Below are 24,196 nucleotides of genomic sequence, written 5' to 3'. Positions count from 1 at the left end.
GACCGAAAACTACTGACAATGCTAATTTTACATTGAAAAAAAAAAAAAAAAACACCTCCCTCCCTCATCAATTCATGAAAATCCTCTGGACGAGAACCAAAACATTAATTTTATACGGCCTAAAGTCTGGAACACTAGCCTGGTGTTCACAATCAGTAGGCCTACACTTTTATATGTTCAATAAGTGTTACAATTTTTAGTGTTCTAATTCAGAACACTTTTTTTTTAGTTTTGAACACGCAACAAAGTCTTTGAAGGGGACGTTCATATTGAATCCCTACTAGGCTGAACTGGCTGCTAAAATGGGCTACCTGAATGGGTCATGCTTCCATTTAAATGCTATACACTCCCTGTGCAAAGTCATATCTTCCATAGGGGGGTGTATGGATTTCAACTGGAATGTTGATTTCGTATTCCTTTAAAATTGATGTTTCTCAATGAGAAATGTAAGCCTAAACATGTTAAAAGAAACCTTAGTCAGTCGAGTATAGGACCGGCACGACCAAGATCGAGCACCACCTGAACTGAGCATGAGTATCCCGAATCGTCTTCTTCGTCTGGAATAGCCCATTGAAGGGATGTTTGAAAAAGACGGGGGGGGGATTTCAATAACATATTAGCAGTGATTAGTGTGAATTGTGTCTTTATTAGGTGACCCAACCAATCTCTTTGATGTTGTAATAAGCCCGGATGTAGCTGTACTACAAGGATGCGGCTTAGGAGGCACATCACTCATTAACGCCAACGTGGCACTGGACTGCGACCCCAGAGTATTTCAGGATGAGGTTAGTAATGTATAGGCCTATTAGGCCTATAAGCATTCCTCGGGATAGTGTTGGTGTGGTGGGGTACAGGGGTGATGTGGAGCCAGATGTAGCTGTACTAGGATGGGGCTTAGGAGGCACATCCCTCATAAATGTTAACTTGCTCAGTTGCCCTGAACTGCAACCCCAAAGTATTTCAGGATGGTGTTAATAGTTGTTAGTGCTTTTGATAGTCCATGAGAGCTCATGAGCGTCGACAGTCCACTAATCTTAAACAAAATATTTGCCTCATTTTGTCAACCCAAGATGCCCAAAGAATCTGAAGTTGAGAAAAAATTTCAACATTGCATTCAACAAGTAAGCAAATACCTCATTGTGATACTTTTCGCCCACATATCTAAAGGTCTGTATCTTGGCTCGAATGTTCTCTGTGTATACAGGAGCCTACTCCCCATTCCAGAAAAATACAATACTAATCATTTTGGATTTAAAACAATATTAAACTGTTTTGCCAAATGAAACATAGCTAAATCATAATTCTTTAGTAAGTCCTAACTGGAAATAAAAGTCAAATTTTAATATTTGGTCAATTTGAGGGAAAAAGGTCCAAAAACATGCAATTTTGCATGTTTTCTTACAATTGTAGTCACAAAATTGTAAGACTTGGCACAAGTCGTAAGCATTCAAAATCTTGACTATATAGGGTAAGAGTTAGCTCATAATTTTAATATTAGATGTTATTTTTGTTAATTGGTTATGAAAAAGCGTGGAAAATGTGTTTTCCAAAAATTAGAATGCATAACTTGAAATTAGGCTTTGTTCAAGTCTTTGGGTTGGGATTGATTGTCACAGAATACGAAAATGAAATTTTACATTCATTGCCAGTTAGGACTAACTAAAGAATTAGGATTTAGCTATGTTTCAGTTTTGTTTTAATCCAAAAAATTAGTTCTGTATTTTGCTGGAATGGGGAGTAGGCCTAGTGTTGTACCCACCCGAAAGAACAGCTATTGGTTGGTTGAACTAGACTTGCACAGTTAAAACGCCGGATAACACGTTGTACACTGTTAGAACACTGTATAAAAACAAGTTGGGTAAAACGTATTTCCCAACATTGGGTACATTTTACTCAACATTGGGTTATTTTCTGTAATTTACCCTATGTTGGGTACAGTTTTATCCAACATAGGGCAATTTAGGCCTACTATAAATAATAACCAAATGTTGGGTAAAATTGACCAATATTGGGTTAAATGATTTACCCAACGGGTATTTTACACAGTGAGTGTTTTAACAGTGTACTTGGTCCAGTTACAGTGTATGAACAACTCAACTGTTGCAGTACCAAAGGATTGTTTTTACCGAAATAGTTACGTTGTTATTAATAGTTGGTTACATGTAGCGTTACATTAAAATTACCCAGATTTTCCACCGAGTATGCCAAAATTCATTCAATATTTTACATTTTATATTATCTTTCTCCCGTATTAGGTTTGGCCAAAGACACTACGTGAAGATCTAGAAACAATGAACAACACGGATAAAAAGCGAGCATTGGACATGCTTCAACCTACAGTGTACCCCGAACACTTTCCAGAACTACCCAAAATGTCAAGAATGGCCAAAGCAGCGGCCCACATTGCCGATATAGAATCACTCGATGCCACAAAAATATTCAAAAGGTAAACAATAACCATTTAAAAAAACATTGTTTTAACATATGTGAAAGAAAATATCAGCTAACTTAAAAGATAAATAAACCTAGAGCGTCGGACTAGAGCAACGAAGGTCCCAGGTTCGAATCCTGGATGGTCAGTGGACTTTTTTCTTCACCGTGTGCCGTAAAATCATGAAATTCTGAGACAAATTTGGAAGAAAGGTTACTTGATTCGTTACTCGCATTGTTAAGGTATAAAACAATTGTTGTTTGTACTTCAATTGTTTAATTAACCATAATTTTATACTGTGTACTTTTTGAACACTCGAAAATGACATCTTAGGCCTAATTCATAATTTAGTTTTTTTTAAATCTATAAAAAAAAATCTTTAAAAAAACCCTCATTCCGCATTCGTTTTTGAAACTGCCATGACACTTTGAGACATAGCATTATTTTTTTAGCCAAATATGATGTTATTTTGTTTTCTTTAGGACTCCATTGTTGGTGAACTTCAATGACAAGCAGCAGAACAGTGCAGGAATTCCTCAGCCTGCATGCATTAGCTGCGGGAATTGCTGCAGTGGGTGTAACACCGGAGCTAAGAACACGCTCAACATGAATTACCTACCGGACGCAAAGGCGCACGGAGCGAAGATTTTACACAGGTATTTGTGTTTCTTAACAGTTGCGTCGAGAAAAAAAAAACACCCCACCCCACAAAACACACACACACACACACCAAACAAACAAAACAACACACACACAAACAGCAACTGCAAAAATCGGGAGTCTTGGAAAGACGGTTCTCATTGGGCATGGTAGGCCTATTATATCCATTGTTTGCGATCTATTTAATGACCACGCTCAGGCTGACCTATTTTGAAATAAAGGCTTATTAGATCATGTAAGATTGTATCTACCAAAAAACGTTGACAACGTAAAGAAATCAGCAAGTTTAAAAAACCCACCTCGGCTCACTTTTTGAAACTTGGTCCCATTTGTAAAAGGTTCTGATTTAAACTTTATCATATTTATATAAATTTAAACATTTCCAGAAGTGTTATGTATCTTTAATGTGCAGATGCGATATTAATTTGTAAGGCTGTAAGCTTTCTGGAACGACCTGAAAGGTTATTATCTTGTTCTTGCACGGTAAGCCAATATCCTATTGTGTTTTGTTTTATAATAATCATGATTAATGATTGAATTAAACAAATAACACATAGGCTTGTAATCTTGTTGGAAACGCTGTGTTCTGTTGAAATAAAATAAAAACACTGATTTGCTGTTGGTGTTTAAAATGGGACCAAGTTTCAAAAAGTGAGCCGAGGTGGGTTTTTTTAAACTTGCTGATTTCTTTACGTTGTCAACGTTTTTTGGTAGATTTCTTTTCTTTTTATGAATGTAGCCAAGCAGCTCCAAGCTTGGAATAGCATCAGGTTAGGATGTGCTCCATAAAACAAATAAAACGAAAAATAGATGTTTGAAGTTGCAATTCTGGATTCATGACAATAAATAATTAAACAAAACTTTATCAGTCGTTTATTTTTAAAACTTGCTTGTCACACGTGACTGTAATGATAAGAGGCGTACACAATGATCAATATAATTTAATATAATTTAATATATTTTAATTATTCAAGGCAACGTAAATATGTAAAGAAAATGTAAATATGAACAACACACACCCAATGTTGACAATGCCAGAGAGACACAGAGAGTAAGTCCGATTTAGGCCTACTTCAAGTCGGAACTGGTAAATGTGCATTATATTTAAGCCTATACTACGGAAGCGTCTAAATGCCCCGAGTAGGCAATATAATCGTGTTTTAATGTTTGTGGTTCTTTGTAGCCCTGCGGGGCAACATAGTTCGATATTCCTATTAAGCGGCGGTTGTCGGCGATCTTTCGTGGTTTGTGGTTTTCATCAAGCCCTGCCCTCTATCGGGAGCTAATTTATAGTTTAAGCTTGTTGGATATCCATATTTCGTGGTTTCTGGTTCTTTGTAGCCATGTGGGGCAATCTAGTTGGATATCAATATTGAGCTGCAGTTGTTGTTGATCTGTCGCGGTTTGTGGTCTTAATTTGTTGGAATCCATATTTCGCGGTTTGTGGTTCTTTATAATCTGGCTTGTTGGATATCCATATTTCGTGGCTTGGGGTTCTTTGAAGCCCTGTGGGGCAATAGTTGCATATCGAAATTCCGCGGTTTGTGGTTCTTTATAGCCCTGCGGGCAATCTAGTTGGATATCAATATTGAGCGGCAGTTGTTGTTGATCTTTCGCGGTTTGTGGTCTTAATTTGTTGGATATCCATATTTCGCGGTTTGTGGTTCTTTATAATCGATAGGCCTGTGGGAAATCTAGTTGGATATCCAAATTGCGTGGTTTGTGGTTCTTTGTAGCCCTGCGGGGCAATCTAGTTGGATATCCCTATTAAGCGGCGGTTGTCGGCGATCTTTCGCGGTTTGTGATTTTAATTTCCCTTATCAAGCCCTGCCCTCTATCGGGAGCTAATTTATAGTTTAAGCTTGTTGGATATCCATATTTCGTGGTGTGTGATTCTTTATAGCCCTGCAGGGCAATCTAGTATATATCCAAATTTCGCGGTTTGTGGTTCTTTATAGCCCTGTGGGGAAATCTAGTTGGATAACAATATTCAGCGGCAGTTGTTGGCGATCTTTCGCTGTTTGTGATTTTAATTTGTGACAATTTATGATATTTATTCCAAATATAATTTCAGTCTGAGCTGTGAACAGAGCCACTGATAAATGTGTTTTAAATGACGAAGATATCATGATAGTCAGGCATGGTGAAAGCATCTGGATGGTGAAAGTAGGCCCTAGGCCTAGGCCTAAATGTGAATACAAAATGAAACATGTTTGTTTGATGAAAAAAATATAATATCACAATAGCAATGGATGTTCGAAATGGTGTTATTCTTGATTTATGACAATAAATTGGTTAATAAAACATTAAAAAAAAGGTAGTGGGAAGTTTCGAACTTGGGCAAAACTTCAAAAGTGGATTAGAAGTCCATGGCCTTAACCACTTCGCCACAGGGACGTCCCGATATAACGACGTGTGAAAGTGGAGTATATATTAATATGAATGTATGCTGTAGTCCGGAAAGAATAAAAGAATTGTGAAAAACTTGATTTTTTGGCGAATGGGATCCAGAATTTGTATGTAGGGTATCCAGGAAAATGATAGGGTATATTTTGAAAGTGAATCTCAAAAAGTAGTGCGCAAGTGACAGCCATGTATGGCTGGAGCATTGACGAAAGATTCTGGATATCAGTATGATTAGCTATGATTTACACTAATTTTGGCTATGAAATACCGCGTGAAATAATACAAGAATGTTTGTTTATTATCAAACAATCGGATTGACTGTAAGATTGGTGTAACTTTTTGAATTAATGAGTTATTAAAATATTACACTTTGGACAATAAATAAGATTTAGCATGGTTTTAGATAAATTTTGTACCCAACGAAAAATATCACAGAACAATAGCGTTTTGTTTCGTGTAAATATAGTCCGCGGTGCATCTGTTTATTCTTCTTTATCAGTCGTTTTTTTTAAAACTTGCTGGTCATGCTACCGCTTGACTCTAATGTACAAAGGGAATTGAAATATCGCGGCAAGTATAGCACAATGCTACTTGATGAAGAGGTCTTATTTAGACATGTATGGGCCTGCCTTACCAAAAGTCATCGCTTCTTTCGTAATTTTCAGTTTAAAATGTCTGCCATTTTTGCCATTACCAGTTTACATACCAAGTATTTCAAGAGTTGCCGACGTGACTAAGCAGTCCACATACCCAACTTCAACTTCAATTTTTATTTTATGCTATGTCCTCTTTCAGGTTGAAGTACGAAGCGTAGTCAAAGATCCCGTCTCGGATGGATGGCGAGTTCACTACATCCACCATCTCCGTAAGCAGAAGTCATTCAAGGTGAAAGAACAAATAGTCCGCGCCAAAGTGGTCATCTTAGGAGCAGGAGCATTAGGCTCAACCGACATACTCCTCAAATCACAGGTTCTTGGTCTTGAGTTGTCACCCAATCTTGGTAAGCGGTTCACTACTAATGGAGACGCAATAGGAGTTAGCTACAACGGGGAATCCGTTGTGCGACATGTGGGGAAACCGCTGGTTAAGATTAAGAAGAAACCCCATAAAGCACCGGGACCATGTGTCACATCCATTATTGATATGCGTGAACAGGAGGGTAAAGATGTTGACCAATGCTTCGTGCTGGAAGACTGTACGCCTCCGTCGTCAACATCATTACCGTACAATATAGCGATACGAATTCTAGAAGCTGCAGGCAAAGACATTACATCTGGTGACGTTCAAAAGACTGGACGTCATGTTATTGGGAAGGGCATGAAGAACACAATTGCCTTTTTAGCAGTCGGTCATGATCCCGCTGCTGGTGAATTGAAACTGGATGAAGAAACCGATCGAGTGTGGGTGCACTATCCCAACATTGGTGACAGCGATTACTTTGAAAGGGTTAGGTCTACAATGGACCATGCAACAAAGTCTTTGAAGGGGACATTCATACCGAATCCCTACTGGGCTGGACTGCCTGCTACAATGCGAGACACAAAGGGTATTGTTACCGGGCATCCTTTCCCAGTGGGCACACCCGACGTTGAAATCACGTTGAAATCAGGTTGACGTTTCGACGTTGAAATCACGTTGTACTAGTATTTGCAAATCGACTCTAACCTGATTTCAACCCGATTTCAACGTTGATTCAACGTCGAAATTTCAACCTAATTTCAACCTGAATTTCATGTTGTATTAAACGCCGAAATTTCAACCTGAATTTAATCCGATTTTAACCTGATATTTATTTAAATATAATTATTATATAGTAATAAATTTATACGTACCCACTTGTAGAACCTCACCGCTGTGGTCCGTCTGGGAGAATATTATCATGAATTCATGATTATAGGCTAGGATTGGTATCGCCCCTGGGTAACTGGTATCGCCGTCGTTGTCGGTGAAGAGGGCCGGTGCAGTCGGCACCCATACGCGGGATGCAACCGGGTGTGGAGTCGTGGTGAGCCGCGCGCAGTGGTCGGTGCAGTCGGCATCCATACGCGGGAGTCTACCGGGTGTGGTGTCGGTTGGCCTCGTGCAGTGGAGCATGCGTCGGAGTCGGAGGGCCGGTGCAGTCGGCACCGCAACGCGGGAGGCAATCGGGTGCGTGGGCCCGTGCCCGGGCCCGTGCGCGGCGGTCATGTTTTTGACCAAAAATCACATTTTGACCAAAAATCACATTTTTGACCAAAAAACACATTTTTGACCAAAAAACACATTTTGGACCAAAAATCACATTTTTGACCAAAAATCACAATTTTACCAAAAATCGCATTTTTGAACAAATATCACATTTTTGACCGAAAATCCTATTTTTCACCAAAAATCACATTTTGACCGAAAATCACATTTTGAACAAATATCACATTTTGACCAAAAATCACATTTTGAACAAATAACACATTTTTGTCCAAAAATCCTATTTTTGACCAAAAATTAAATTTTGACCAAATATCACATTTTAGACCAAAAATCACATTTTTTACTAAGAGTACATTTTAAACCAAAAATCACATTTTGACCATGAATCACATTTTTTTTATTATAAATCACATTTTTGACCCCTGACCAAAAATCACGTTTTGAAAAAAAAACATATTTTTGACCAAAAATCACATTTATGACCAAAAATAAAATTTTTACCAAAAACACATTTTGTCAAAATCAAATTTTGTCAAAAATCAAATTTTGCCCAAAATCACATTTCTTTTCCAAGATGGCCACCACTGAGTAAACATGCAACTTGGGCAATCTTCTTAGTATTCGATTTTGCTAATTTCTCACCTTTTTATCGTAAAAGCCTCAATTTGATGATTTGACCTATTTTTAACCTTCAAATCCTAAATAGCTTTCCAAAGATTTTACGTGCAAAGTAAGCGTCGCGTTTTAGGCCATAAGTCGAGTTACCTTGAACTTTGAAATTTATTTTTGATATCATCATCATATAAATTTTTCAACGTCGTCGTAGAACCTGCAAAACATTTTACAGATAACGTTTTATTGTTGGTTTATATAAAGGGTATAAAAACGTTTTAATAACGTTCTAAAAACACTTTTGAAAAATAGATGCACGATATATTAACATGTTATTATAGAGTTGACAAAGCATTTTTTTTTTTTTTTTAATGCAAGTAATAGTAATAAATGGCAACTGCCTTAGCTGAAAACAACAACAAACACATGTACATACAGGACACTTCTTTCACCTATTATTGGTATAAAATCAACCAGGAATATTATAGTGCTCTAGCTGCAGAACAATTTTTTTTTTCAAGATGGTATAGCCACGTTCATAGTGGCTGCCGCCTTAGCTGGAAAACACCAAAAACACTTAAATAGTTTTGTGTGTCTTAAAAAACCTGCATGTTCTAAAGACACAAAACTAGAAACAGTTCTCTCAATAATTTTTATTAATCAAAAATATGGGTCAAAAATTTTGACCAAAATTTTGGATATTTTAAGGTCCTTATTCAAGAAATTGAGAAAATTGTTTCTAATTTTATTTTGTGTCTTTAGAACATAATATGCAATTTTAAGGGATCTGGAATGAATATTTTTTGTGGGACATGAGAGCACATCAGACATATCGAATTGCATTCTGAATACGGAGAATGTCTTTCTGATATCAAATAATTTTCATTTTTTAAATTCACGATATAATACAAATTTTATGACAAATTATTAAAATTTGATATTTTTCACATTTTTGATATATAACAGTCCTCGAAGTAAATTTTATAAATCTAATGATATATTCTTAAAGTGTATGTAGCTGGGAGGAAAAGCCGACGATCAATTGAAAAATTTGACCTTTCATATTGAAGATATAGATTTTTTCCCCAAAAGACCTAATTTTTTTGGTGTTTTGGGAAAAATCATCAGATTTATGAAGTTTACTTCGAGTACTGTTAATCAAAAATATCAATTTTTATGATTTGCTCAAATGTGTATTACATTGCGAATTAAAAAAAAATCAAAATTTTTAATATCAGAAGGACATTCTTCGTATTCAGAATGCAATTCGATATGTCTGATGTGCTCTAATGTCCCACAATAAATACTGTCCAAACGTGCATACTCCATCCCTTAATAGAGTTTGAATTCAGGGTAAGTTATGGTTTCATATTTTGAAACATATTCTCCTACACATCGCAAATCCAAAATAAAATCAGCTCCGTCCTTTTGATTTTCAAGTTACGTTATCATGGTTACATGTATCATACTTTGATACAATTTGTATCTAAACGCATCCTGAACACTCTTCAACACTGTTAACGTTTGGCTAAGTGACATGCATGTTTAGATACATGTATGTAACAAGTAACAACATCATAGGACTTCCTACCATGAAGATGTGTGTCACACATCGAAAATTCAAGGTTGCTTGGAATTTTGGGCTGAAAGTCATTTTAAACTTTTAGAAATTAGATATGTAAGCTTTTTATTTGTGATTTGTGATGTTTAGGAGTTGGAGTTGCCAAAAATACCTATCGTTTCGTGAAAATGTGGAAAACAATATTTTCTTTTATTCCTAAGCACTTCGTCTCCGGCAATCATAACATCATGCCTTATAAATTTATGTTAGAAAAATAATAATCAAGCACGAATCACATGGTCGCCATGAGTTTGTTTTAGATAAAACCACGTGATTCGTGCTTGATAATTATTTTTCTTACATAGGGCATAATGTTGTGATAGGCGGAGCCTTCCTTTAAAACGTGTGTATTTGTTTAAAAAGTGTTAGAGCTGGACATTTAGAGCCTAAATACATTAGATTTAGTTATGGTTCTCAAAAGAACTCGTGAATTTTCAGAAAGCTGTTTGTGTTAAAGTGCGAGGGTTATCCATAGGCCTATATATGTACTAGGAGGACACTTTAGAACTTGCTTTTGGAACCTTTTAAGAATGTACTGGATGCAATGTGCCCATTATACTTAATGTTAATATAGGGTTTCCCCTGGCTTGCGTAAAAATCTTGAGAGAAGTTTTTCTTCTTTTCACGTTACAACTTACTTAAAACTTCTAATACCACGTAAGATATCTTTAACATAATTATGGTTTCTAAGTCCTGACTTTTACACGTATAACTAAACTTGAAATTGTTGACAGATTATACAACTGAATACTTCTATTTTTCTCATCGAAGAACTTCACAGAACTTTCTTAGACTGATGATCAGATCATATACAGATAGTGTGATCAATAGCTTTGGAAGTGTTCTGCGTTTGCAATCCACCCTTCAACGTATTCAAAGGATCCTTGTCGTGCTCAGTTTAAGCTGAAGGAGATAAGCATCGAAAACGTCAACCCTATCAGTAGGCTTATATCGCATTGATGATGTCATCAATACCAATATTAAGAAAATCTAGACCAGAATCTGTATTTGCTTGCTTAGTTCTTTCTATGTCAAGACACATATCAAGGCAATAACAGCTGTTATCATTAAGCTGATGGGTTTGCACATTTTTTGACCAAAAATCACATTTTTGACCAAAACAAAACACTTTTTGAAGCTGGTCCATTTCACAGTTCCTGGAATGTGAGGCGTGAGTTCATTCCATCTGCGGGCTATATGGAATGAATGATGACTAACAACTTAAGTTAGATCTTGAACGGATGAGTAGTATGTGGCAGCAACTGCTCAACAATGGACTTTATTCAGTGTAGGAGTTGGTCCATGCCATGCCGTGCCAGTTTACTCCATCTTTGATTTGACCGTGCTCTTATGTATTAAAATTATGGCTCTCTCAAGTTGTCAGTTCATCCGAAATCTTTGGCTGCATCTAAACTTTCTAAGTTAAGTCAATTTTCTTGATGCTTTATACATTGTACATTGTCATGGACTATAGTCTGTCTATTGCATGGCCAATCTTGTTTTGATTCCATTGTCACGTGGCACAACAACAGGTCAGCTGTAACGACAAAAATAACAATTTAGGGATTTAAAAATACAATTATTTACATAATTTACACATACAAAAACATTATATTTGACATAGACTTACAGTACGATTAATATGCTTAATGTAAAAAAGGCATAGGCCTACTGAAGGTAGACCTGTTACTCCTGACTGTTTAGGGTAATTCTGCTGAACAATTCTTAGGGCCATTCTTGGGACCAAAAAGAGGGAAAGTATAACTTATCTTTGCTCCTTTAGACACATGCTTTAGACTAGAGAAATTATTTGGGGATGTGAAATCTTCTGCCTAAAAAATCTGCCTAAAGAGTGTTCAACACTAATTGGCTCATGCTTGCACATGTTTAAAGTAGGCATACTCAGAGAACATGATATTTTTGACATAGAGCAGTGATAAGTTTAATGAAAAATTAAAAATAGCCTCACTTTCTTTCTAGAGAACTGCAGATTGCACCTTAATGTTGAATCTATTTGAGGAAGATCTTTACGACCTTTAATAACTTGGAAGGTATAGGCCTATAGCTTTAAGGGTCTAAATCTCGTGAATACAAATACTGAATAAAGTTAATAATTCATTTAGCCTATTAAAAACGAAGATAAGTAGATTATTAATATTAGGGTCATATGATGTATATTTGTAATTTAACCTTAAGTCTCTCAGAAAAGATTAGATATAGGCCTACCCGTTATGTTTACTAAACGGTTGCAACTAGGCCTACCAAGGAAGCACAAACGAACATTAACATGATTAATTTTGAATAGGGATGTCCTTCTGATATATTTAATAATTTAAATTTTTTGAAATTCGCGATGCAATAAAAATTTTGGGGCAAATTATTAAAAATGGCAATTTTTGACATTTAACAGTTCTCAAAGTAAAATTAATAAATCGAATGATATCTACTTGAAGTGTATGTAGCCCGGGGTATGTAGCTGGGATGAAAAGCCAACTATCAATTGACAAATTTGACCTTTCATATATAGATTTTCCCCAAAAGACCTAAATTTTGTTGGGGAACAATCTATATCTTCAATAGGAAAGGTCAAAATGTTCATATGATTGACGGCCGCTCGTCCCAGCTACATACACTTTAAGTATATCATTAGATTTATAGAATTTACTTCGAGGACTGAACATCAATTTTTAATCAAAAAATAAAAAAAATCAAAATTATTTGATACCGTACTAGAAGGACATTCCTCGTATTCAAATCAAAATGCAATTAGATATGTCTGATTTGCTCTCAGGTCCCACACAAAATACGTGAAAACGTTGCTATCCGAGCTCTTAAGCTCTATCTATTTGAAAAGAACTTTATTCCACAAATTCCACTAGCCTAGTCTAACTAAATATTACTGGTACTACTATTTACGCCTAGCCATATTTATAGGCCTGGGCCATGTATGCTTCATAATTCTGCGCTTATTAAAATATCATTTTGTCAGTGGGATGTGGACTTCCACGAACTTGGTATCACTATCACTCAGTTTATTATTTTAAAAATAATTGTCATTTTGACATTGAAATTCATGTCAAATCATCAAAAACACATCTAGTCTGCCCTACCAGTAACTTTATAATGTCTAAAAAAAATACACTAGAGATAATGATTTGCGCTTACAGAGCGCAGACAATCGCAAGGCATGTAACTCTTTAATGACCATTTGACCTGACCTTTGACCTTAATGTTTCCCGGGCCACGAAGTTTGTTGTCACCGAAATTGAGCCCCCAAGGCCCCATATCCATTACAGAAAATGAAATTACGGTATAAGATTTGACCCCAGTTAACCTTTGACCTGACCCCTGCAAAGTGTTCCAACATATCCCCCTGGTCATTAATTTTGTTGTCACCGAGTTTGAGCCTCGTACCCCTTACAGATGTCCAAAAATTCATTTCTAAAATTTGACCCCTGCATGACCTTTGAACTCACTGACTCCTGCAAAATGTTTCCCTGGTCATGAGATTTGCTGTCACTGAGTTTGAGTCCAGGAGAAGAAATTATAAGATTTGACCCAAGATAACCTTTGACCTGACCCCTGCAAACTGTTCAATATATTCCCCTGGTCAGTTTGTTGTCACAGAGTTTGAGTCCCGTACCCCTTACAGAAAATGCATTTCTAAAATTTGACCTTTGACCTGACCCCTGTAAAATGTCCCCCGGCCCTGGTCATGAGATTTGTTGTCACCGAGTTTGAGCCCCATACCCATTACGGATGTCGAGATAATGCAATTGTGAGATCCCCCCCCCCTCTTAATGACCTTTGACCCCAATTCTTTGTACAACGTTTAGACATTGGCTAAGGCGATGCAGGTATGCAAGTGACGTCATTGTATTATGTAATTTGTGGAAGATGAAGCATTTTTAGTGAAAATCACATTTTGGCCATAAATGACATATGACCTTTGACTCACCGAGTTGGACACTGGCCTAGAGCATATGGCTACGATGACTCGTTATAGGTTTGACAGAAGAAAGAAAGAAAGAAAGAAGAACTGACCAAAAACAGTACAATCGCAAATTGAAAATTTGCGATTGTAATGACCTAGCACATGAGCATTGCTGCATGATATGACTAGGGCTAGGCTCTAGGGGCCTAGTTTCTTAATTATACAATAAACATTTGCATTTCCCCCAGGCCCGTAGCCAGCACCCCCCCCCCCCAAATGCCAAAGGCCCAAAAAGTTCCCCTTTTTTTTTAACCCAAAAAGTCCCATTTGCGAGCGCAGCGACGAAAAATAGAGGTTTTTATGCCTTCTGTAATCTTGGTCCGTCCAAAATGTCCAAATCCGCCCAGTCCAAAAAGTTCCAAATTTTGAAAAAAGTCCACTTTTTCAAAATCAATACCCCCAATCAATCCAGACTACGGGCCTGATTGCCCCCAGCAAATATTCCAAACTGGCATGACTGGGTCTTGTACAAGTACACTGTTTCGTGTCTCGAATGGTGCATTCATGATTGTACAGCATGCATGGCATGTGCAGCAGGCATGTAATTTAACTGCTCAGTAAGCTTAACTATTTTAACATATCCTGATGATACAAAATGGAAAACCAAGTTGAAATATAAATCCAGCAATGTGTCCAAAAGTCAAGTAGACCTTTAAATGTTTACTAACCTGTTTTATTTGCAAATTTAGGCCTCAAGTTTATGTTCGTCACACGTACGCGTACAACTCCTTTTGCTTACTGATGTACATTGGGCAATATCCGTTCTGGAAAAGTGTTGGGCGAAAGCGATACTACTACAATTTTAATCCAAAATTTTTTAAACTTTTGAATGTCCAAACATGGTGATCTAAGATTAGAAACATGTTTATAGGTAAAAATGCGACCAGAACTAACGAATATCCAAAAATTTGAAATTGTTTTTCAACATGTTTCATAGGCCTAGGCCGACTAGCCTACAACTCTAGCGTGATGCAGAATTCACTGCTTGCCTATCCAGATCCAAATCCAGATCCTACATCAAGTTCAAACAAACGGACACATTCAAGGCATTATGTCATTGATTGATGCGCCGTCCCACTCGTGGCAGTGGCATCAGTTTTGCACTCGCGTGTGCGTAGGCCTACCCATAAACACTTGTGTGCGTACTCACAAACACTTGTGCACGCGCGTACGTATACCTTCAATAATTTGCAAATGTGCGTGCGTACCTATAAACACTTGTGAACGCGAGTGTGCACTTGCAAACACTTGCGAACTCGCATGCGTACCCGTAATAACTTTCGCGTACCCATAAACACTTGCGAACGGGCATGCGTACTCGAAAACACTTGCAAACTCGATTGCGTAACGTACGCGCGTGCGTACCCGCAATAACTTTCGAACACAAGTGCGTACCCATCAACACTTACGCATGCGTGTGCGTACCCGTAAACACTTGCGCATACGCTTGCGTACTTGCAAACACTTGCGAACGTGCATGCGTACGCATAAACACTTGAGAACGAGTGTATTCACGCAAACACTTGCGAACGTGCATGCGTATACTCCCAAACACTTGAGAACGTGCGTTTGTACTTGCAAACACTTGTGTATGCATTATGTGTATACTTGCAAACACTTGCGAACGCGCGTGCGTACCCGCAATAACTTGCAAACGCATGTGCGTACCTATAAAGACTTGAACATGTGCATGCGTACCCATAAACAATTGCGCACGCGCATGCGTATTCGCAAACACTTGCGAACGTGCGTGCGTACCGGCAATGTACGCAAGCGTACCCCCAGACAAACAAGAACCTAGACCTATAACTTTGGTTTGCGTAGTGAAGTCAACACTGCTTAGCAACGATTTTGACAAGGACGCAACCCGGACGCAAACAAGCAGACATGTTCGCGTCTGCAGAACATGTTGCGTTTGACGCGGGCGATAACGGCGCAGCAATCACGCAAACGATCGCGTTTTTCGTTCCAGACATGAACGCTTATTTCTCCGCGTCCGACCACCCGACCAAAATCACCTTGGATACGTGGCTTCACCTACTGCCATGGTTAGGGATTACACCACATTTCGCCATAAAACATTCTAGAAACGCTTGCTGTTAGAATAAGAAAATTTTAATGCTAATTTATTGCACATTCTAGGGAAGCGTGGTTACCTTTTAAAATAACCGAGTGAGAGGGTTTTCAAGAAAATATTTTCCTGTCAAAACTGAAGCATCCTCTGTATAAAAGAAAATATGAATATTAACTGCACATCATATATAACGATTCGTGATACGCAATTGTGGCATATTTGATGTCGTTTATGAGGCAGAGAATTTTATTTCAATTTTATATACGCCATAATATTTTTTTAATTGAGCTAGAATAAGGATAGAAAAAACGTTGACAAACCTATGTAAAAATAACATTAGACCCGGCAAAAGATTACTGTTTCGTTTTTATGGTAATCTAATCTTTTATTTCCTGAAAAAAAATTGTGGGTCTAATGTCGAATATTAACATACTTGATCAAAACATCGAACGTGTATACAAGAAAATGGTAGGTTTTCTCTACTGACCATGGAAATGTACTGAGACACAAGCACGTGTCAAAATCGATATAATGTATTGTCCATATAAACGCCCAGTTATCATGCTTATCGTTGGATTTTTTTGTATAAAACACGCAGTTAACAACAATTGAGCGCTAATAATACACATAAATGTTTTTATTTGAAATAAAATTCCAAAATATGGTACGTTTTCTGCCTTTGCTTGTCACGTGGTAGGCCTATGTTGAAGTTGCGATTATATCTTCAAATAAGTTTCAAATGAATTCCAACATGACAAGTGGACGAGTGGTCTAAGGCGCTGGATTCATAGTGTGTCCAAAGCAGTCCGCCGCCGTGAGTTCGAACCCCGCCTCCGCCAAACTTTAATGAAGTAAAATTAAAATTAAAATTTTACTTTTAAAAAATTTCATATTGGGGAAATGTGACTGGCAGAATTTATGTATGGCGTGGAGTGGTGTGGTTAGGGATGGGCAGTTACAGGTCTAGGTGGTATGTCTATGAGCGTACCCATGAACACTTGTAAACATGAGTGCGTACTCGCAAACATTTGCGAACGCTTGTTAACACAATTGTGCACGCGTGTACATACCCACCCACAATATCTTGCAAACGTGCGGTATAGGCCTACCTATAAACACTTGCCGTCCCCAATAAAAAAAAAATTAGAGAGGGCGTCCCCCCCCCCCATAACACTCCCCTGCTTTCTCCGACTATGATCGACAACATAGGCCTATGATGCGGCCGGCCCACCCACTCCCACACCCGGTTACCTCCCGCGTATGGGTGCCGACCTCGATATGCCGACCTTGTAGCTACTACACCGGCTATGCCGCCGTGGCGATACCCGGGCAATTCCCGGGGCGATATGATCGGGTTAGTAAAATAGTTTGAAGATATGCGAATAGGCATATTAGGGACCGCTCACAAACACTTGTTAGGGGGCTGATGCAAAAAAAATCATCGCGAAAGTTTTCCGCCCCTTTCAGATCTCTAAAATTCAGCCTCCCCTTTGACATGAAAATTATGGGTCAATCCCATAGAAAATCATATAAACTCAATTTTCCTGGGAAAATTTTTGGTCATTTTTTCAAGGCCCATCCTCTACCCCTAGGAGGGTCAAAACTAAAGCCCCTCCCCACCCTTTTGCATCAGCCCCCCCCCAACAAGTGTTTGTGAACGTCTCTTGCACCAACTTCACCATGTTGTAGGAATTGCCATATCAACATCAGCCCGCCAATTGAGCGGCGACGGGGCCGTATAGCATACCCCGTACCACCCGGTGTTTTCGCGTAAGTATTTGAGGTAGTGCACGCCGCGCGCGCCACTTGAAGAAGGGAACGGAAGTTCGGTTTAAATCGTTAGATCATGCGGATTGATATATAGAAAAACTTGGCTAAAATTTCAATGCTATCGACCTTTAAACATGTATTATACTAGGCATATGCATATTTCGTCCTAATAATATTTTATGTAAGGTCATTAAGTTGTGCATTGAAACATTGGTTGAAATCAGGTTGAAATTTCAACGTTGCATCAACGTTGAAGTTTCAACCTGATTTCAACCTCCTTAATTTTTGCATTGAAAGTTTGTTGAAACATGGTTGAAATCAGGTTGAAATTTCAACGTTGTATCGACGTGGAAATTTCAACCTGATTTCAACCAATCTCTAGGTTGAAATCGGGTTGAAATCAGGTTAGGTTATATTTCGACGTTGTTTCAACGTTGATACAACGTCGAAATCCTAACCTGTGCCCACTGGGTTGGGAGGCTGCGGTATGGGCGAGACTGGTGCTAGTGGGGTGGTTAACCACGCGGGACAGGTTTTTGTAGGGGATACATCGGAGATACATCAAGGCTTGTATGTTTTGGATGGATCTGTCATGCCGCGAAGCTTGGGTATAAATCCCTGTTTGACTATCTCCATGGTAGCTGAGAGAGGAATGAGACTGATGGCTGAGGAACGAGGATGGAGTATAGATTTCGAAAGCTCGAAGGTTCTAGGTAAGTTTTGGAACAGGAAGTAAAATGATTAGGAATGAAATCAAAACTCGACCGGCGGTCAACCGCCGGTTCCGGACGGTTCCGTCCGTTTGGAGCCGGTTTATATTCTAAACACTGGAAATTCTGATGGAGAGATTTCGTTTGTCAAATTCTACACAGTGTTTCGATTGAAGATTAAGTAAATCTTAGATCAGAAACTGTTATTGCCATGTTCTATTCCAAAATAATATCTACACACCCCCTGTGGAAGATTCACTGTCATCTCAATTCCAGTTGTATGTTGTTCATTCCATTTGGACATTAAATTCTATAGTTGCAAATTGACCTTTTCGGTAAATCCCATAACCCTTTGCGAGTACACCTAAGAACTCGTTATTTTGCGTCACGCCGCTCTGCGCCGATGCGCACATCGTTTATCGAACATCGTTACTGCGCATTGCAACTTCGGCGTGACGTAAAATGACGAGTTCTCAGGTGTACTCGCAATGGGTTATGGGATTTACCGAAAAGGTCAATTGCTGAAATTTATAAAATGTTGAATTTTCCACAATTGGGCATAAATTAATAGCGAATTTTGTTTGGAATTCCTAAAGCTTCCACGTTTAAATGGGAAGGGTGCAGACACGCACCCAGGGCCTTTCACTTGACCTTGTGAAAACAATATTGAACATATCGCGCTGCACTACACGCAGGTTACTCTCATCACCTTTGTATGTCTGCAATCATAGATTGAATACAATACTGGTCTTTTCAAAGATACTAATCTTACAGGTGCAAGTGATCAGCATTATATGGTTCAATGCAGAGGTACCGCGTGAACGTATCAGTGCAGCGCGGTATATTCAAAAATTGTTTTCACCTATTGCTATGTTAATCCGATTATTACGTAACTTCGCCAGCGTATGATAGTTAATCTTGTTACATCATCACTTCGACGGCGAATATCACCCCTCATTTCTTTATAATCTGATAACAAACGCATTTCTATAATCCACAGATTTGGAGTCCACCAGAGCACGACCCGGTATCCGATTCACAGAACGCCTAGCAGGACAGATGACAATAGGAGAAAACTCTGGTACCTGTAAACTCATTCTAACCATAGAAAGTGAAGATGTTGAACAGATGCTGAACGAGGATGAAACTCATCAAGCCCGAGTCCATGGAAACGCCACGTGCGATATTCTCTCATCGTGTCCTCTCACTGTATCTAACGGGTATTTTACCATGTTCTCGCTCAGCGAAGATAACGTCCAATCGCGCGAAATGACTTACAATATGAATTTAACAAGCGCTGAGGGCGCTGTGTACTATCTGAAGGGTCACAAACTGATTCACAAGGATTCTGCATTTGAGATCGGTAAGAAGGATACAACAAGGCTGGAGATATCTGTGTATAAAGGAGAAAACGAGGATGGTGATGAAATTGGGAATGCAAAGCTGCAGATCAGAGGCGGAGACATCGTGAAGAAGCTTTCCACTATTGAAGTTACGCATGCATCGGGAAAATTGGAACGACTGAAATGGAAGACCAAATTCTGCACATTCTTTATGGGGCACATGTGGCAAATATATGGAGCATTTACATCCGGGTCTACGCCGTTTGATCCAACAGCGCCACCTAGAGAAAAACGCCCTCTAAAGTTGAATGGCACAGAAGCGAAAGTTTATCCGATCACGACTGAGGATGGTGTGGAACTGTTTCTTACGCGTTACCAAGGGGCTTCCAAGGGTCCTGTGATGCTTGTCCACAGTATGGGAGTCTCTTCCAAGATATTTTCTCTCGATACAGTAGACACCAACTTGGTGGAGTTTCTTTTCGCGGAAGGATATGACATTTGGCTTCTGGACTGGCGCGCTTCGATTATGCTACAGTCTGCCAATGATAAGACGACCATCGATTTATGTGCAGAATACGACGTACCGGCCGGTGTGAAGAAAATACTCGCCGTCACCAATCGGAAGAATTTACAGATTTTAGCTCATTGCGCAGGCGCAGCGATCACATGTGGGTCGATTTTGGCGGGTAAACTGCATGGAAAAGTCCGAAATTTGATCATATCTCAGTCGGGATTCGTCAATGTGCCTACCAGACTCAACTGGTTTAAGACACACCTAAAGTTACCGCAGATTCTTTACGGCATCGGAGTGGAGGGACTCACGGCCTACACAGATTCAGAACAGAATTGGATGGGGAAGATCTTGGATCAATTTTTGAGGGCACTGCCGATGTTACCACTGCTTTTGACCAGCATTGCGACAATCATGTTTGTCATAGGATTACTTTCTTGTATGGGCTTCTCTATGAGCACTCTAATTTCAACAGCGCTACCCACGAGACTCTGCATGAACTGTTCGGTTACGGAGATGCAAAGCTGCTGAAACATTTCGCGCTATGTTTCGCCAAAGAACATCTCGTAAATTACGAAGGAAAGGACACGTATCTTCCCGACTACAAAAAGGGCCTGAAATCGCAGGAATATAAAGATAAGATGGCATTTATGGATATTCCGATTCAGTTTTGTAGTGGAGAGAAGAACAAAGCTTTTGACCAGGCGTCAACAGCGAAAGCGCTACAAAGAGTTGCAGAAGCACATCCGGGTCAGAATTATGAGAGGTTTGTTGTCCCCGACTACGGGCATATCGATTGCATTATGGGTAAAAATGCAGCCACGGACGTGTTCCCATATTTCCTTCGTTTTCTTGATAAGTATGTGGAAGGTTAGATAACCTTTCTAATTTGACAGTTTGGGACTACATGTCGGGCATATAAATTTACTGGGTACAGGGCGTTGGTCCGACACGCCGCTAATACGACACGCCGCTAGTCCGACATGTCGCTAGTCCGAATCTGAAATGCACTGCACCAGTCCGACACGCCGCTAGTCGAATCTAAAAACACTCTGCCAGTCCGACATGCCGCTAGTCCGAATCTGAAAAAAACACTGCGCTAGTCCGAAACTGAAAACCACTGCGATAATCCGAATCTCGAAAACACTTCTTCAGTCCGACACTGCGCTAGTCAGAATATAAAAAAAACACGCTACACTAATCCGAATCTGTGAACCAATGCGCTAATCCGAATCTGTGAAACACTGCGCTAGTCCGAATATTGATTCGGACTCGACCAGCTCAGTGTTTTTTAGATTCGTACTAGCGCAGTGCTGTTTAGATTCGGACTAGCGCCGTGTTTTTCAGTTTCGGACTAGCGAGATGGTTTTCAGTTTCGTACTAGCGAGATGGTTTTCAGTTTCGGACTAGCGAGATGGTTTTCAGTTTCGTACTAGCGAGATGGTTTTCAGTTTCGGACTAGCGAGATGGTTTTCAGTTTCAGACTAGCGCCGTATTTGTCAGACTCGGACTAGTGCCGTGTTTTTCAGACTCGGACTAGCGCTGTGGTTTTCAGTTTCGGACTAGCGAGATGTTTTTCAGTTTTGGACTGGCACCGTGTTTGTCAGATTCGGACTAGCGCAGTGTCGGACTGAAGAAGTGCTTTTCAGATTCGGACTAGCGGCGTGTCGGACTGTTGCAGTGGTTTTCATTTTCGGACTAGCGCATGCTTTTTCGGATTAAGGAATTTGTGTAGTCGGACTAGCGGCGTATCGGACTGAGCGGTGCACCCCAAATTACCTTTACCTCACTAAATGAGGGTATGATGACCGAGCGAGTAACGACCACATACGTCAGTCGAGCTCTTACTGTTTACCCCGGGTGGGGTGTTTGCCTAAAGCGGATATAAATGGGGTGCGTTGGGGTGTGCGTGATCAAAGTTTGCACATGTACAGCCGAATCCAAATAACTATTAGCCGTCCTTTTGTATTATACCCACTTTTTGTAAAATGTAAAACATTTTTTGTCATGGTCGGTTAACAGTGTGCAAAATTCAGCTAAAAAGCAACTAGTCCGGCCTGAAAGTAACCTGTCCATATATTTTACGGGTAACTTTTGTTTTGATGTAACAGTGCTCTTAGCGTCTGGTTATCAGTGGACAAAATTTCCAAGCTAAGGTGGCCAAAATTGCACAATCGTCCAGCTGACCCGTTACCAAAATATATAACTTTATCGGGACGTTTAAGCGCGAAAATTTGGAGTTTCAATGCTGAAATGTGCCGAAATGAGGATAATTGTGGCAAATTTGGTCAATTTTGTCCTGGTATTTTTGAACTTGAGTAGCCAGTCTCGGACGATTCCCGCGTTCGGTGAATCACGAAACTTGAGGTTCTTCGTGGGTATACACTTTTAGAATACTGGGTAAAATCCGTTGGTTAAACATTTTACCCAACATTGGGTACATTTTACCCAACATTGGGTTATTTTCAGTAATTTATGTTGATAAAACGTTAACCCGACATTGTGTATAGACCTTACCCAAACCATGAGGGTTGTTCATATGGTACTCAGCGATTGGATAAAATGGTCCTGTTACCCAACTTGGGTTACCCCTTGGGTAAAAGTGCCATATTACGGTACCCAACCGCTGGGTACCACATGAACAACCCTCTTTGGTTGGGTAAAAATTTACCAAAATTTGGATAAATTACTGCAAATAACCCATTCAAAACGTTTTAAGGGGTGGGGTATGAACGTTTGGACAGTATTTATTGTGGGACTTTAGAGCACATCAGACATATCGAATTGCATTTTGAATACGAAGAATGTCCTTCTGATATCAAATAATTTTGATTTTTTGAAATTCGCAATGTAATTTTATGGCAAATGATTAAAAATTGATATTTTTGATATTTAACAGTACTCGAAGTAAACTTAATAAATCTGATGATTTATACTTAAAGTGTATATAGCCTAGGTGGGATGAAAAGCCGACGATCAATTGAAAATTTTGACCTTTCGTATTGAAGATATGGGTTTTTTCCCTAAAACACCAAAAACAAAAATTAGGTCTTTTGGGGAAAAAAATCCATATCTTCAATATGAAAGGTCAAAATTTTCAATTGATCGTCGGCTTTTCATCCCACCTACATACACTTTAAGAATATATCATTAGATTTATAAAATTTACTTCGAGGACTGTTATATATCAAAAATAACAAATTTTAATAATTTGTTATAAAATTTGTATTATATCGTGAATTTCAAAAAATTATAATTATTTGATATCAGAAAGACATTCGTCGTATTCAGAATGCAATTTGATAGGTCTGATGTGCTCTCAGGTCCCACAAAAAATGCTGTCGAAACGCTCAAAACAGATCCCTTAATAACATTTAAATGTCGGCCATGAAAATGTTTTTTAAACGTTTTATATTATTGTGAAAAACACTTCAACAACATTTTAAAAATGTTGTCAAAATGTTATTGTAAAATATTAGAATGTTTTGCAGCATGTTTTCAGAAACGTTTTTGGAACGTCATTACCACGTTTTATACCCTTTATAACATAATCCGACAATACAACGTTTTCTGTAAAACGTTTTGAGTTTGCTGGGTACGTATATAGGCCTACAGCACTAACAGTGTGGTGGTCAAATCGTAATAATTATATTTTACAGCAAGATGATATTGATAAAGTAATTTTCTGTAAAACAGTAAATGTTACGTTTTTTGGATATTTTTCAAAATAAAGTAACCAATGATTTATTATTTAAAAATATTATAGGCCAATAAAATAATAATCAACAAATATTTTTGTAGATTATACTGAAATTCTTCGGTATAGTTCTGTGGTCAAATTGTCATTACACAGTAAAGATGAATAGTAAATTCTCAT

General features: G+C 38.7%; 1 protein-coding gene across 1 annotated transcript in view; it reads left to right on the top strand.

The window, feature by feature from the left end:
- Positions 1-21,282, top strand: part of LOC140139930 (uncharacterized) — a 30,402-nt gene extending 9,120 nt beyond the window's left edge. The window contains exons 3-8 of the mRNA XM_072161711.1: positions 652-785; positions 2,256-2,446; positions 2,914-3,106; positions 6,293-7,062; positions 18,227-18,468; positions 19,466-21,282. Of these exons, the coding sequence (XP_072017812.1) occupies positions 652-785; positions 2,256-2,446; positions 2,914-3,106; positions 6,293-7,062; positions 18,227-18,468; positions 19,466-20,850 (2,915 nt within the window). The 3' untranslated portion in view covers positions 20,851-21,282. The remainder of the gene's footprint in view (positions 1-651; positions 786-2,255; positions 2,447-2,913; positions 3,107-6,292; positions 7,063-18,226; positions 18,469-19,465) is intronic.
- Positions 21,283-24,196: the final 2,914 nt, after the last annotated feature.

This window comes from Amphiura filiformis, chromosome 18 (assembly GCF_039555335.1).
Source record: "Amphiura filiformis chromosome 18, Afil_fr2py, whole genome shotgun sequence".
Lineage (NCBI taxonomy): Eukaryota > Metazoa > Echinodermata > Ophiuroidea > Amphilepidida > Amphiuridae > Amphiura > Amphiura filiformis.
The sequence above is the reverse complement of the archived record's forward strand: the minus strand, read 5'-3'. Positions and strand labels throughout refer to the sequence as shown.